We start from the raw sequence: 16781 nt of genomic DNA on the forward strand, positions 1-16781 counted from the left end.
CAGAACTTTCTGCGAGCCCAGCTGCGTCAACTTTGAACTTCCCTACTGTGTTATAGTTCCCGGCTTAGAGGAAGGTCCCCCAAGACAGCTGTCGTACACTGAGAATGATTGTGGAATGTGGTCTCGTACCGCTATCAGTATCATGAATCATGAGGCACTAAAGTTCGATCAACGCATCAGGCCAATATCGTTGCTCAGGTGCTTGCGTCCCCCTTTCACGTAACCGTTCTTCTTACGCGTCTCCATCGTATGCTGTGACCAAAATCTCAATCATACTGGCAGACCTCCTCTGTGTGTCGCCCTGGTGCTTGTAGCCTCACTCACGCGTATTTAGCTTTTCTACCACGGTGGTATTCAATGTGAGGCTACTGCTCATTAGGGGCAGTAACGATATTTTGTGAAGAATACACAGTACCCCATGACCGGTGCACCTCCTTTACTCTCGGAATCCTGGAAAATCTATGGCATTGTGGGCGGGGTTGTGAAATTTCGACCATCTATGTATCTAGAACATCTGTGCTTTGGGCCTATGCTATCAAGTTATGCTCTCGTACTACTCATATCATCCATATCTGATACCATATGTGTGGACTCGTGCTTGACATTAGGCCACGGCCCTAGTTAGTCTTTTTCGTGTCCTTCTGTCCGCTTATTTTATGGCGTCAAGTATAATCTAACCTATGCGTAGAACAGCGCCTCCATGGCCCCGAAGCTTTGGACACTCGCGATTGCAGTAGACTGATTCCTCCGTCTGAGATGGTCCTAAGCGTTCCACAGTACCTTCCGTTGAAGGTATCTATGAGACATCTCATCATGTTCTGTCATATTCGAGATAATTTCTATATTGGAAGGATGAGTAATGTGGAGGAAACGCAGTATCACTTACGCTGCACTGCGCGAAAAGGCCGTTTCGTACCTTCGATCCACTGGCCGATGCACTACACAGGCAAGTCTAGTATGAACCGAATAACTGTCGCACTCATCATGTTAGGTGCTTTTGTTGCGAGCGCATGTGTACTACTCCTACTCGAAGCCCAGATCAATTGCTTGAAGATTAAAGACTAAGCTGACAATGAGGAGGATTATCCTACAGTAAAACACGGGGTATGTTCTACTTCCCGTGTTGTGAATACCCCTGCTGTTCGATATGCATCCATTGAGTTCTTTCCAAGGCCAACTTGAGGAAGGACATATCGCCCATTCTCAGCCGGATCACATCATCCACCCGGAGAAAGCCACGTCGCCTTTCTCTGGATTTTTCATCCTGAAGCAGCACTCGTTGACTATTTCAAAAATGTCCACACTGACGGTTTGTATTTTTCCCGTCAACATCTTTATTCCATTTTTATTCTACAATCTCATTAGTGCTCAAGAGTATTATTGGACAGCATGTTCCTGACAGCCACAGGATCAATACTCAGTGTGACCCATTGTAATACCTTTCTGTCTAACGTGATCCTATACCTCGATGTACGTTCCGACGGCGGATTACCCCATGAATATTCGCTGACGCTGCACCTGACATAGATCAGCGGTGGCATCGATGTGCAGCTTAGGCTCCTATCTTTCGCAAGCGCAAACTAGCTACATGGACTATAGCAGATCATGCATCGAGATGATGAAGGCTATCGTACAGACTCTACAAATACATAGCATACAATATCCGCCCAAGTGATCTTTCTCGAACAATCCTATCGTACCTACGATCTTTCCTGCTCTGAGATATTACATTCGTGCCATGATGCTCCGTGTGAAAGCTTACTTAGATCTAATTTCAGGCTGTCGCCGGGGACTACATATCTACAGCCTGTCGAGTGCAGTCTCGATTGGAGATAGTCTGGAACATAAAACAAAAGTTGCTTGTTGAGGCCGACCACCCAGCCATCTTCATTGATTGAGATATCCATCCAGGACGACTCGTTAGTGTCGTCGCTCAGTCGGGAAAATGCGCGTGGCAGGCCTCGAGGAGCATGGGTGTTGGATAAAAATCGAAGCACACCGCGGCGAGAACCGTCTGAAATGTCCTTCAACCAGACTGTCCCATCCTGTGTACAAATGATGCATGATGATTCGTGCTCGAATGCGACTGACATGATCCGCGAAGGGTGTCGTTTAAGCGGTATGCACAAGGCCTTCCATTCGCCGATATCCCACACGCAGACTGTCCCATCCAGTGAGCCGGATATAATGTATCGATTGTTCCCCGAGATTGCAACGCAGTTCACCCCTCCGGTGGCAATATGTTCTGTATTCAGCACACCTTCTTGTCTTCCGGACATCTTCCACACTCGGATGGTTCCATCATATGAACCAGATACAATTCTCCGTCCATCTTGTGAGCCAATACCCCATCCATCGTCTGAGAAGACCAGTGCTGGTATAGAACTAAAGAGAGAGTGGCCCCGCAGAAGTTTCGAGGAGGAGAATATATTCCAAGTAGACAGGGAGTCCCACAAACGAATACTCGTCTGACGCGAATTTGATCCTTTACTGCCTCGAGAATAACTTGCGGCAATGTACTGTCCATTCGGCGAGATTACAATCGAATGAAAATATATCTCATCTGAAATCGAGTACTTGTCGAGGAGAAGGTTTATTTTTTTGTTATTCTCAGGCGCAGTGTTCCACACGATGATTGACTTGTCTATCTGTGAACCAGCCACAGCCACGAATTTCCCATCTTCCGACGCTGCAACCAAGCAATTTTGATTGGTCTGAGCCCCTTTGAAAGAGTTCAAAGACTTTCCGGTTCTTGTGTCACTGATATGAATTGTCCTGTCCACGGAAGCGGTTACGATGCGGTTTCCATCTCGTGAAATACCGACGCTGGCAATTGTGTCGGTGAGTTCGCTGAATTTCCCATCTAATGCTTCTCCATTGAATCCGTTGCGTATTATCATCTCTCCATTGCGGGAAAGGAGGACAATACGTTGTCCATATTTTGATATCGAAGCAGCTTCCAAATCGAAATTTCGTTCATGAATCAATTTCAAAGATGATGCATATCGCAGTCTAGTGCTTGTATCCCATACGCAGATTGCTCCGTCGGTACATCCATAGACAATGCCTTCCATCCTGCGAGATTGCAATGGATGCGACGTTACCGTGACGGCCGGATGACAATAACTGTACTAAGCCTGTCTCCACATTGTAGATATGAACCGTGGAACTGTTAAAGCTGCACACGACACATCGACCATCTCCAGAGACTGCAATTGATGTAGCTGAAGACCTGGAATCCAATTCGATGGTATTGACCTGTTCGTTGATTTCTATATCCCATATGAGAATTCTCCGACCAGAATTAGTGACGAGATATCGTCCATCCCAAGAGATGGTGATTGAATCAATGCGCAGGTGCTGTGGAAACGAGCCGACTTTCTGTCCAGTTTCGGTATCAAATACTAGGACTGTCCCTTCATTATCTAGCGATGTGACACGCCGCCCATCTTGTGAGATCGCAGCCGACACAATTGACAATCCCATGCCGTTGCCTTGAACAGAGAATGCCCTAGTGGTGTTCCTAGCCCACGTATCCCATATATAGACCGCTCCGGACATGAAAATGGACACGACACGTCGTCCATCTGATGAGATTGCCACTTGAGACAAGACGGAGTCGGCATGCTCAATGGTTGTAGAACCCACAAGATTTCCACCGTCAATATTCCATAGGTTGATTACGTTGCCCTCTGATACAGAGACAGCGTGTTTGCCATCATACGAGATGGCAGCTAACAAAGCATCTTCAACATGTCCTACAAGTTGGGTGCCCAGGGTTTCGCTCGTCACCGCATTCTGCGCGGACTTTCCAGCTGTCGTATCTTGCGAGCCAGACACGATACGCTGTCCATTCCATGAAATTCCAACTGAATGAATCCTATCGTTGTGCCTTTTGAGCGTTCTTTGCACTTGCGGCCAACTGTCCATACCGCCGGCAATCACTCGAACAGTCTGGCGGATCTTCACAGAAAATATGCGGTGTATAGAGGACTGAGCTGGGCAAAGTGGTAAAGCCGACAAATATAAGTGTGGTGTGCTGTATGTGATGGCATCCCCAAACATTTGAATGAAGCACTGAGCTTCTATCGCGGCATCACTGACATGTTCGTACCGACGGAGGCCCTATAATTATTGTGAAGCCATCAGTAAACAAAATTAGCAGTAGAAATTCAGGAAACCAGCATACCTTAAACCAGGCTGCAATTGATGGGAGAGTTCCTACCACATCATTTAGCCTTCCCATCAATGCCATCGCCTCTAACCAGTACATGAGGCACTCATTGCGGAAGAAGGATGCTATTTCACCAGCAAGTGATTCGTCAAATGGCGTATGACAAACATGTGCTATCCAGTTTCTGCATGAATACGACAGTTCGGGCGAAATGCGATCATTCATTCGTTCTGCAATACCCGGAGATTTGACAGCAGCATTAGGTAGATAGGAGTTCTCCAGAGAGCAGATATTGAAGCGGAGTCCGCTTTCCATAATTCGAAGTGAGGAGATAGCAAGGTGATATTGTGCCAAGGACGGATCCACAAAAAATTGAGCACTGCGTACTTCATCCATAAGAAATTCGTAGAACGATGAATGGAGCGGTCGAACCGGAATATAATTGTCCGTAGTAATGGTGAGAAGGGAACCCAGCGGCTGAATGACCCGACGCACTGCATCACGATCATTCTCGAAAGGAAAGTGCAGTCGCATTGCAATCAGACCGGGGAAGGGGAGCGGCTCTGACAATGCAAGAATTTGCCCCATTACAGCGCGAAAGATTGGGATTGCCTCTTCACGTTTGTCGTTTGGTATCGTGTCGTCTAGAATCAGTTTGTACATATCATCCAGTAGCTGTGCACTTCTAGGAGAAGCTCCCGTCACTACGGCATTGAGACGGTCCAAAGGCGATGAGTCCACAGCATTTGTATTCCCGGTATGCTTGATATATGCGCAGGCAAGTCGAGCCCACTCAAATAAGCCATCAGACTTCGTAGCAAGAATTGTAAGGTGGTTGTCGTATGTAGCGATGCTGGCGTCTGCCAGTTCAGTACTTATATAATAACGGATGTCATCAGCTGTGGAGATAGGGTCAAAGTCGATCGAGACGTGGACAACATGTGGCATATCATGCAGAGCGTTCTGAATATCTTCAGTCAGACGGGAGGTAACGAGTATACGAACGTTTGATGGAATTGTGGCTAGTTGTCCAGCGAGCAGACGAAGAATATGCTTTCGGGTGTCGCTTGTGCCACTCTCGTCCAGTCCATCAAAAATGACCACAACAGGTGCAGCTACAATCTTGGATGCCGCATCTATTGGCCGAGAAAATAAGACTTCACATTGCCAAGCGAAGTCCACGGAATGCTGAGAGTCAATGAGGTGGATAACATCTGCCAATTTTCGCCGGACAAGAGGGTTGTTATGAGCCATGTCCCGCGCAATGGTAGTGAAAATCTTCTCAAGTTGATAGTCTTGTCGTCGTGTACGATCGAAGGAAATACAAGATGCAAGTTCTCCACGCTCATCCAATGAGCTAGCTATTGTATGAGAAACTGCTGATTTTCCCTTGCCAGCAGGACCAGACAACCAAAAGACCTGTCTTGCATCATCTCCAGTCACATAGATCCAGTCTCTGATCATTGAGAGAAGCGTTTTCCGAGTACCTGAGAGGCACTTCTTGGACGAATTCATTCCAGCATTCTCCGCCAGCGCACACCCCAGCTTGCTAAGATCCAAGTCTTGAGCTGCCAGCCTCGACGGTCACTCGAAAGTATTTCACCCGTATTACAAACTGTACTCACTTGCCCTGTGAATCCTGATCGAGGGACTACAGCGATATCGATAGCGAAGGCTATATATGAGGTCATCAAGGACAACTTTGAAATGTTGAATCTCGGCGTCTGTATTACTCTGGACATCCTGACCGGATTGAATCCCTGCATAGAATCAATAAGTCTACGAAAACTGAAGCTTCTGGGTGTTCACTTACAGAAGCTCTTCTTCTCGCTATAATTGATTATGAAGTCAGCACATTCCAAAACTTGTTGGGCTAGTTTTGCTAAAACCTCCTCCACAAGTTTATCCCTAATCAAGATCTCTTTCTTGGATATATATTCATAGACGGCTGTGATGCTCTTGAGCAGACCATCAATGTCTTCATCGATGCAAATATATTCATCAATCATCTGGTTGTTGAAGCAATGCAGTAGTCATATTAAGAAGAGCCTTATGGAATTTACCTTAGAAGCACACTTCAAGACTTGCAGTGCAATCGCTGTTGATGGGCAGACCTTGACGGAATACGAGAGGTAAGGCTCTTCAGAATGACATAAACTAATAATGATCATACCTTCCAATTCTCATCAATCCTCAAGCTACAAATCCTCAGATTCTTAAGGAACGCAGAAATGGATGGCGGAATAGTAGGTGGAGTGAGACTAAGGGAATTAGTCAGATGGTTTCTACTCATATGCATGTCATAAGGTACAATCTGCGACGAAAGGTACACTGTGAGCGTAAACCATCAGAAAACCGTAAACAATTGTACATTCCACATGCTTTGCTCGTCTTTAGTGTCCGTCTGCAAGCATATCTGATGTACATGCAGTTAGTGAAATAGAGCGAGCGAAATCGAGAAGATATTAACTCACAGGCGTATGCGGTGTCCCATCGCACAAATTCCAACAAAGACTTCTTTCTTCATTGTGTCGAATGCTATACAGTGTGATAAAGCAGCTGATCTTACCCGTTCCAAAAGGAAACATACAAATAAGAACTCGAATCAGACACTCCCTTCCTCACTTTCTCTATGAACCACCATTGCTTTCCGTCCCGCTTGCCGACAACGGGCGTACCATTCTGATATGGACGATCAACGGCAGCAGCGTACTTAAACTTGACATTATTGATGAGATAGCGGTTTCCAGTGCCAGCAATGATTTCCCACTGTGAATTACATGTAAGCATCTGTAGACTGTAAGACACTTCGATAAAAACTGTACCTGTTCCGCTTCGCAGACTTCGTCAGCCAACTGCGGGATTACACCACGCAAACGCTCCTTGTCGGCGTCCTCCAGAAACGCTACCCTGTTTTTGTGATCGACATTTGTGATCGTTACTATGCCACGGAGAGCGATGTCCATTATATACTGAACACAAGCAAAATTGGTCAGAAACCGGTATAGCTTGGGAGCTTTGTAACTAGATAGGATTCGGCCCGCTTGAGTCTACTGAACCAATAGCTTCGTACCGATGTAATGGCGTATATCACTATGGTAGAGATGTAGGAGCGCAGGTATTGCTACCAGCAAATATGAATGGCCGTAGAAGGGCGACCATTTTAGACGCGGACACCATGCACCATGCGATCAACAGGCGACTGACTTCAGTAAAGACAAATACGCGTGTATGTGGCTTTGCACCAACGGTAGACCTGTACAATGCTATAAGAATTCACATGTACGGATATGATTGATACAAAACAAATACATAGGCTTCTGAAAAAAGATAGCGCGTTTCGATGATGAGTACGTAGGGTAGCTAAGGCAGTCGGGGCGACCTCGATAGAACTACAGATCCGCAAAGAACGAGTGATCCCCCTCTACCTCATTTCGACCCTTCTTGGTTTTAGATGCCTTCAACGAGTTATTATCTATGTTGCGCTTCCGCTTTTTCTGCTTTGGTTCGTGCTCTGCTTCGGGGTCTTCGCCTCTTGAATTCGCCTCTTCCTCCGCGTCCTCTTGTTCAGAACTCTCACTGCTATTCTGCTCTTCGTTCCTGATATTGAATGTCGTGGCTTTTCCACCAGCCTGTTCGTTCTCGCTGTCCTCCACGTCACTGCTGCCCTCCTTCTCCGAGTCCTTATCTCCCTCGTCCTCAAACACTTCCTTCAAGTCAGTCAGCTTCAGTATCTCTTCATGACCTGCACTTCCAACCCAACGACCTTCTCCATCTCGATCAACCGCAATACGTTCAATTGGAAACTCGCCATGGTCTGCGACGACACCCAACAACTTAGTTGGAAAGAGTTGCACGGCGCGCAGAATGCCATCCGAGGAGCCTGTGAGAAATGTGGACTGAGAAGAAGCATATACAGACGGTAAAGAGCAAAGCGTGTCGATAGAGTGAGGATGGCTGAGAAACAACCAACAGTCAGTGAGAGCGGTCACCTGGTAATGACCACTGATTATTACCCAGGAATGCGATCGACACAGTCGCCCCATCCACTGCGTCGGTTGAAAATAGATAAGATGCCTAATTGCGTTCCAACAGCAAATTTTTGGCCTCTAAAGATGTACAGGTTAAAGACGCACAGGACTCGGAGCAGGGTATTTACCCTCGGATGGAGACAATCGATAGCAGCTCGTCTTCCTGGTCCTCCGACTGCGCGATTGGCTCCGCCTTTTTAGACCTCACATCAACGACGGACAGAGTGCCGTCGCCACTAGCAAATTCTCATATATCACTCTAAACTGCAATGAGCAAGACAAACCTTGTTGAGATCAGCTGCTTCGAATCGTCTAGCCATAGAAAATCGGAGATAAAATCAAAGTGGTGATTGTATTGTCGCGCTGCGTCTGGCCTTCGGGGATCCCACAGCTGAACAACTAGTGTAAGAATCAAGGCGACCAGTTCTTCGCGGCCAGCCGCACCTTGATGACACCATCATCATCTCCAGATGCGAGGAGATTGGGTTGAAGACGCTTCATACGGTTTATGGGTGCACTTGAAGGCCCTGACTATATGAAGAAAACTTCTTCATTGACGAATATACTTACTCGTGGGCGTTCAATCGAACGTCAATTATCTTTCCCGTCGAGACGTCTATAGTACTTGAGTACAAGATCAGCTTTCTGGGACATGCTGTCGAGATACATCCTCACTTCAATGACTTTGCTTTTCCTGCAGCCCACAGCTTACTGCCGTCCTCATTGATGGCTAGTGTACGACAAGACCTCTTGGATGGTCTGACAGTGAATATGCTGCTATGTCCGCCATCCTCGTCGTAGCTGAACGCCTTTACGTGTCCAGTGAGTAGTCCAGTGAAGACAATGGAGGTAATTGGATGAAAGACGAGGTCAAAAATCTGAGTGCCCACAGGGATATCGGGCATTACAGCGAGAGCGAAGAGGTGGCTGAGACCGAAGGACTCGGAGACACTACAAATAAATCATCCTTTTGACGCCATCGAAAGGCACGCGAAAGGCATTAGAATTGTGCGATAAAGACCTTAAACAATGCTATGTGGGAATCTAACCTTTCTCCATACTTGAAAGCAGCATTTGCCTTTCCAAAGCTGTGAAAGGCGCACTTATCGAGGCTTAAATAGTTCAAAAAGTAAAATTTATCTAGTCTCGTTAAGGGTCCATTTCCTCCTAAGTAATGGAAAGGATGAGTTCCTTTGTTGTGAGAGGTGAGCCCCCAAATGTGACATGTGACCCCGCACGCCAGCGTGTGACACATACTGATCATTGCTATGCGGGCGCCTGGGCGCAGCTCGTCGAACCGTCGCCCGCACTCACCAATGCTATCAGACTATGAAGCATGACCCGACATTCCCTTCTCCTCGTTCTCCTTGCTGCAGGGAAATGTCTTGCAGAGGTCGCCGTTCTCGCCAAATCCACTTCCCGAGCGACTGACTTATCCACTGGTGTCGACATCCCTCGAGCAAGGTTTTTGGCTTCGGGATCAGGCAGTCTTCATGACGATCTCAGCTTGCTGGACATCGTCCTTGTTGCCTCGGTGGACGGAAAACTCCATGCGCTTAACAGGACGTCTGGGGATACTATATGGTCGATGGCAGCTTCGGAGGGCACTGTGCCCGCGACCTTAGGTCCCCTAGTGCGCACCCAACACCCGGATATCGACCGCGACTTGTTCGACGACGACTCCGTGCACCAGGCAGTCTATGTTGTAGAGCCTCAGTCTGGAGATATTTATGTCATGTCTTCCCCGGATAGCCCTCTCCACCGTCTCCCGTTCTCGATGCCTCAGCTGGTAGACATGTCACCCTTCAGCTTCTCTGGCGGCGAGGAGAATAGGCTATTTATTGGTAAGAAAGAGAGTTCTTTGCTGCTGATCGAACTAGAGACCGGTCGAGTCAAAGCAATCCTTGATTCCGAATGTCCATGGGATCCCTTCCAAGACCTTGCGCAACCTGCAGAGTTCGAGCTCGATCTGGATGAACTAGATGGAACGAAGCCTCCCAAATTGCAATCAACGGAAGTCTACATAGGCCGCACTGGTAAGTTGGAATCATAAGCTTCGCACCCAAGTCGTACTAAATGTATCAGACTATCATGTCTCGATACATACCCGCTCTTCCCGTTCGTCCATTACAAACCCGCCGGTCCAGAGGCTGTCTTTTTCAGTTTATGGCCCTAACAATCAGGATCTCGGACTACAAACCTTCTATCGACACACAGCAGACGATGCATATATCCAGCCTCTTCCCAGCGGCGAGATCCTCTCCTTCAAATCTGCGAACATACATTCCCCGCCGTCTGGGGTCTCACATAATGCGCAACTTCTGTGGGGACAGTCATTCGCCAATCCAATGTAAGTAACAGCTGTCCTGTGCGCAATCATTGAATTCACACCACATTACATTATAGCGTTGCTGTATTCGATGTCTTACGAGAGCCGAAGAGAGATCATCCGTTCGTTCTCTTACAGCCTCGCCTTCAACTGGAAGACATTTTTCCAAATTCGGATTTTCGTGAAGCAGCAGCTCATAGCTTGTTGCCCAATCGCGAATCAGCATATGTAGGGCTGGTAGAAAGTTCGGGCTCACTGTTCGCCATGAGCCCAAGCAACTTTCCGCTTATAGTATTCGGTGACGTAGGAGTTGACCGACTCCTGGACGCTTCTTCAGCAGATGCAGGGGATACGCTCAGAAATATTCCACGCGACCTGGATTTGGGAAAGCTTCGCAAATTGTGCCAAAAAGGGAGTACCGATCTGCGGTGTCTGACTGGCGTACGAAAATTGGAATCTTCCAGCAAGTCGAGCATGAGCGGGCTGCTTGATGGTGCACCGTCCGTTCCCCTTCCTCCCGGGGGGACACGACCGATTGGTCCTCACGTATTTGATAACACCTCTGGGGGCGTTTCCAGCAAGAACAGCGTTCAAAACGAGTCGATGTCCGCCAAGATGGTATGGGACTCGGAACATGAATCCCATCTTAGAAGTGAGTTCGGATTCTTAGATGCAAGTCCTCCAGTGCAAGCATTTTCGGCGTTCGTATTGTGCACACTCCTCTTGCTTGTTGTTTTCGTTTGGGCTACCATGAGGAAGAATACAACTATGCGTGCTACACTTGCTCATGGAACTACACCAGCCGCGAGGCCGGAAATGTACAAGCAAGATAGCACCGCAGAAACCCTTCACGGCACCTCCAATGCACCGCCTAGTCAGTCTGGTGAAGATGTCGCAGAAAAGGTTGTGATGTCTCGACCATCTACTCCCATCCGACCACAAACACCCGGCACAGTGAGCAAGAAAGTTGCTTTCCTTGCCAATGGCAATAGTGACGATTGGGAGTTGATTCGGGCCGGTTCACAAGACGACATTCAAGACGAAGATGACAGCGATAAGGATGGCGACGTACCCACAACTCCTGGAAAACGGAAAGGGCTAAGGAGAAAGCGGGGGAAGAAGAAGAAAGGACCTGCCAATGGTAACGCGGTTCACGACGATATTCAGACTGACAAGGAAGATGGAGAGAAAGAGGGTGCGGCAACTAACGGCGATCCGACATCCCATGTAGCCGAAATGAACGCACCCCTTCCAATTTCACCATCCACAATCGTCCTTTCTACGCCACCCTCACCTGGCCCAGTTGTACCGTCACTCATGGTGTCGGATACCGTATTGGGTGAGTATATACTCGATATTGCAGCTACGACTTCTTGATAAGTTCGCAGGATTCGGATCCCATGGGACTGTCGTTTTCAAAGGCTCATTACAAGGGCGCGCAGTTGCTGTCAAGCGTCTGCTACAAGACTTCGTCACGCTTGCGTCTCGAGAAGTTACTATTCTCCAAGAATCCGATGACCATCCCAATGTGATTCGATATTATTACCAAGAATCACAGGGTAACTTTCTCTACATAGCACTTGAACTTTGTCCCGCATCGCTCGCGGACGTCATCGAACGTCCCTGCGACTTTCAGGAAATCGTGGGCGCGTTCGAACCAAAGCGCGCCTTGCGGCAAATCACTGCCGGCCTCAGACATCTACATGCGCTTAAAATAATCCACCGGGATATCAAACCTCAAAACATATTGGTGTCGCATGCCAAGAAGGGGATTGGTGAGAGTGCTGGACACCGGATGCTTATTTCGGACTTTGGGCTTTGTAGAAAGCTGGAGATCGATCAGACGAGCTTTTTACCCACCGCGCACGGGGCCATGGCAGCAGGTACTGCAGGATGGCGTGCACCAGAGATTTTGAGGGGCGAAGTCAAGTTAGATGAGTCGGGGGGAGATGAATCGCAATCATCCCGAAGCTCTGTCGGATCTTCTTCAACCGCTGGCACGCCTACAGGCAAACCAACACGATTGACGAAGTCAGTTGATATATTCGCTCTCGGATGCCTGTATTACTATGTTCTTACGAGCGGTGGGCACCCTTTCGGTGACCGCTTCGAGCGGGAGATCAATATCCTCAAGAACGCCAAGTCTCTGGAAGGCCTTCAGCATTTCGGCGAGGAAGGGTCAGAAGGGACGGATCTCATCACCCGTATGTTGTGTCCGGAAGCATGCGATCGGTATGTGTTCCAGTACTCGATTGATGATTGAATCTAACAACAGTGTTAGACCGGACACAAGCACATGTCTTTTGCACCCATATTTCTGGAATCCTGGCAAGCGTCTCAACTTCCTTCAGGATGTCTCCGACCGATTCGAGATTATGTGTCGAGATCCGCGCGACTTAAATCTTACTCTTCTCGAGACCAATGCGTTTAATGTAGTAGGATCTGACTGGCACTCGCGACTGGACAAGCTGTTCATTGAAAACTTGGGCAAATTCCGAAAATATGACGGGAAATCCGTACAAGACTTGCTGCGTGCATTGCGGAATAAGGTATGCACTAGTTGTATTTATGGCCTAGCAACTGTTGACTCAGTGACAGCAGAAACATCACTACCAGGACCTACCGGACAACGTCAAACGACTTCTTGGCTCAATGCCTGAAGGATTTTTAGCTTACTTTACTCGCCGTTTCCCCCACCTATTTCTTCATGTCCACTCCGTTGTCTCGTCCTCGCCTTTGCGGACCGAGTCGATGTTCCGGACATACTTCGAGCTCTCTGACTGACTGACATCCCGCATCTCCTGGATTGGATTGCATCGTCGCACGCATCATCATCATTATCATCATCATCATCTATCGTGATTTATTCATCATGCTGTATCTGTATCGCAATGCTGTGTACACTTTATATTACACTGACTTTCCCCCGCTACTGTTCGCCGTTAGTCGTTAATGAAACCGTGTAAATATACGATCCATACAGTAAACTGTTCTGTTAGCTCTACTTAAATGCCATCAGTTGAACATGAGATAGAAAATTTTGCGGCTGGCGAAAGTCATGGCCGCGTGCCGACTACAATGATAGCGGTCACAAAGGCAGCCAGTATCAGCACCCCGCTCGTCAGGGCTGCAATACGACATCGCTTGACCCACGGGTCCATACTCGTCGCAATTTTCTTCATCTTCCGCGTTGAGGTGGCAGTCGTGTGGCTATGCACCGAAGGTGACAAGCTCTCGACGGAGGGCGCTACAAGGGGATACCATATACTCAACGCCTGGAGCTTTTTGCCGTTCATCGCATGTCCATCCAGCAGGCCTGCTCGTCTCTTCGCCCGTCTGATCCACAAAGGAAGAATGGTATCAATATGCTTGCCCTCAGGCTGGACGTCCCCGCCCGCCGAGAGCATCCATCCGCCGATGAGCCAGCACCATGGCCCGATGAATCCTAGCCAAAAGAGTACGCACGCAGAGCTCACTGGCAGGTCCTTCTTCCGCGTCAGTGGTTCGGGTATGGCAAGGCGGACGCTCCCAAATGAGACACCCTTGAGCCAGCGCGTGTGGATATACGACTCGGACTCCGCGAGGGACGGCGAGCGCCGGCGCCGTGGAATGGGCCCTGGAATGAGCGGTTCGGTGAGTGTCGTTTGTACACTGTTACGGCGTGGCTCTGCATCCAGATCAACGTCGTAAAGACCTTCTGGAAGGGCAGTGCCTAGCACTGCAGGCGTGCCATCTGTGTCCGTGACGGTGGAGGCTGCGTAGTCTGGACCACGCACGCTGGGCTCTGCATCCGTGTCAGTCTCCGGCGGGTGCTCTGAAGGCGCGGTGATGAAGCTCGAGGTCCTGGCTGACGACCCATCTTCGTATATGACGGAATATTTAGCTGGGCGCGGACTTGCACAAACAGTAGGCAAGGCCGGAACAGCAAGCCGGGACTTGCGGGGAGGGACGCCCACTGTGGTCTGGAAATTAGGTCGTAGGTCGAGGGGCGGAATGGAGGGCGCAGCCACAGAAGCTGTGGAGCGGAAAGTGCTTGTGGATGTCTGGCTGATGGAGCGGTTTAATGGCCGATTTATGAATGCTCCTGGATAAGCCGAAAGATCTATACGTTTCGAAAACTTAGCTAGTGAACAGTGAGGAAGCAGTGTAAAAATTGGCACGCACTGTGTCCGTCGTGCGCTCGTGTCGAATCTGGTGTAAGGGGCACCGAGTCAAGCGATGGGCGCCGCCTGATTGGCGGGAAGTACACACGCTCGTCAATGGGGTTCAGCATCTTCGCGGATGCAGCTTCTACATGACTGCTATCCTCATCCTCAGATGCTGAATTTTCATGGAGCGACTGGGAACCGTGACGCCTCAGCGATGGCCTCCTTTGACCAACATCCATGGATGTAGCTCTAAAGGGCAAGGAAGGAGTAGAGGCCGTATAGCTCTCGTACGGTGCTCTCCACGCAGGATCTTGATGAATCGCTGGGCTCGCTTGGGGACTTGGGACCTTCCATGAGACATGCGACGGAGTGGGCGCACGAAAACGCTCCATCCTCACACTCATATGAGAGGAGGGCTTTCTTTCAAGGCCCCCTACTCCACTATCTGTCGGCAGTGCCTCATTCTCCGGCGCGAGCTCGTCGCCCTCGTCATGGTCGTCGTCGGTTCCAAATCCAGGACTCGCTTGAAACAAGCTTGTAAACGCACTGAGCATGTTAGCTCCGCGACCAAATTCGGACCAGCCGCGTTAAAGGAAGCAGTAAAACTAGATCTGAGAGAAAGACAAACTGATGTGGCACCTCTTAAGGCTCGCGCTTTTAAGGCAATGAGCAGTGCCGCTGTGTCGCGGAAAAAACCAGGAAACCGAGCCGGACGCGTGTACTTGGGAAGGCTTCGCGCCGCCACGGATTATGGGCGGCTGACAGCCTGCAGGATAACACCTGCCGCAGCCGAAGCATCAAGCTAAAATCGTATTCCTCGGTTCAGATTGAGACTGTGCCGGCCTACAGCTGGGTCTCACGCGGATGTAAATAGAGTCAATAAATGACACTTTATCCACTTACCGAGTCCTATCCGGCTTTCAAACATACAAATTCCCTTGTCAGCATGGCAAAACATACGCTGCAGACATGGCTTAACAGTGAGTCAACACGCGTTGCGCATGCTGGTACCACGTGATTACGACAGCTGAGGAGGAGACCGTACTGTTTCGAGGCCAGATACCTGGTACGAACAGATAATCTTGATTACCGTCGCTAGTTTGCGGCGCCGATAATCAATGCAAAGAACTTTAGTGTCAATTATTGGTCCTGTTTGCATCGCATACTGCTGTTGTACATGACAAGATCATCGAACTTCACCAATGCTCCTCCGAAGATGTCCAAAGAGCTGTGAGTAGGAGCGTCTTACAAACTCAGTAAAGCACAAGGTGGTAATGGGCACACCTCCCATAGGTGAGATCCACCTTGCCCTCCGAAAGGCTATCGACCAGACGTAGATCGTCGATGCCTAAAGAGAAGATGAGTTCATCATCTACACGAGCACCGGCACCGAGGGTGTGCTCACTGTTTGCCCCACCAGCATATGTAGTGGGTATAGTGACCCATTGTCCTAGCTCTACAGGAAGGTGTGAGATGATAAAAAGAAGCCATAAACCATAACCCAACTGGTGACGAGGTCTTCGTCAATTCCCTGACATAATCCCTCCACATCCGCTGCGTGAATCAGAAGTTCGCTGTCCATGATGTAGTCAGAACGGACGTTTTTGTAGAACGAGGAAGAATTCACCTACAATACTCAGACAGCATATCTAATGCGTCTGTACCTGCTCCGTGAGCACCATGAACAGGCGCAACAGCAGAAAAGCATGCCTTTGGTCACTTCCATGTCTGTTGCGGTCTGCCACTTGTTCATAGCCACAAACCATTTGCCTCCTCGTCGTCTGCAGCTAGAGTTTGCAAGGCTCGTCCGAGCCGCTCAATCAGGGGGTATGAACAAACGAACCTGACATCGACCACAAGTCGATCCTTCCCGACGAGGGAGGAGAGCTGACGCAGTCGGTCCAGCGAGAAGCGGGCATTGGGAAATAAATGTGATGTTACGATGACCTGAGGCCTGATGGGGTGCACGCTCTGCGGTACCAAACAAGTTCTCGCACCTTGCTCGCACCTGCAGCAATCCACTCCTGACAATTACCGTCCGTGATTCCACCGCCGATTTGTAGATGATCTGCAAGCAGTCAATGTGGCTCAGGGGGGGG

The 16781-nt window shown here is 49.0% G+C and overlaps 4 protein-coding genes across 4 annotated transcripts; 1 reads left to right on the plus strand and 3 right to left on the minus strand.

The window, feature by feature from the left end:
- Positions 1 to 3012: 3012 nt before the first annotated feature.
- Positions 3013 to 9110, minus strand: FIBRA_08846 (uncharacterized protein; the record flags this gene model as incomplete). The annotated part of the gene is made up of 17 exons (XM_012330462.1): positions 3013 to 4125; positions 4190 to 5742; positions 5800 to 5934; positions 5988 to 6183; positions 6238 to 6288; positions 6348 to 6488; positions 6546 to 6590; positions 6649 to 6712; positions 6765 to 6943; positions 7000 to 7146; positions 7603 to 8131; positions 8191 to 8283; positions 8334 to 8441; positions 8490 to 8596; positions 8650 to 8722; positions 8776 to 8829; positions 8881 to 9110. 17 exons carry the CDS (start codon positions 9108 to 9110, stop codon positions 3013 to 3015), a joined length of 4818 nt encoding a protein of 1605 aa, XP_012185852.1.
- Positions 9111 to 9541: 431 nt separating this feature from the next.
- Positions 9542 to 13318, plus strand: FIBRA_08847 (uncharacterized protein; the record flags this gene model as incomplete). Its single annotated transcript, XM_012330463.1, has 6 exons — positions 9542 to 10241; positions 10291 to 10555; positions 10612 to 11873; positions 11923 to 12766; positions 12816 to 13083; positions 13133 to 13318. 6 exons carry the CDS (start codon positions 9542 to 9544, stop codon positions 13316 to 13318), a joined length of 3525 nt encoding a protein of 1174 aa, XP_012185853.1.
- A 272-nt stretch (positions 13319 to 13590) lies between these two features.
- FIBRA_08848 (uncharacterized protein) lies at positions 13591 to 15236 on the minus strand (the record flags this gene model as incomplete). Its single annotated transcript, XM_012330464.1, has 2 exons — positions 13591 to 14636; positions 14699 to 15236. 2 exons carry the CDS (start codon positions 15234 to 15236, stop codon positions 13591 to 13593), a joined length of 1584 nt encoding a protein of 527 aa, XP_012185854.1.
- A 464-nt stretch (positions 15237 to 15700) lies between these two features.
- Positions 15701 to 16264, minus strand: FIBRA_08849 (uncharacterized protein; the record flags this gene model as incomplete). The annotated part of the gene is made up of 4 exons (XM_012330465.1): positions 15701 to 15777; positions 15849 to 15910; positions 15967 to 16138; positions 16189 to 16264. The coding sequence occupies 4 exons, from the start codon at positions 16262 to 16264 to the stop codon at positions 15701 to 15703; spliced, it is 387 nt and encodes a 128-aa protein (XP_012185855.1).
- Positions 16265 to 16781: the final 517 nt, after the last annotated feature.

This window comes from Fibroporia radiculosa, assembly GCF_000313525.1.
Source record: "Fibroporia radiculosa TFFH 294 genomic supercontigs, scaffold3820, whole genome shotgun sequence".
Lineage (NCBI taxonomy): Eukaryota > Fungi > Basidiomycota > Agaricomycetes > Polyporales > Fibroporiaceae > Fibroporia > Fibroporia radiculosa.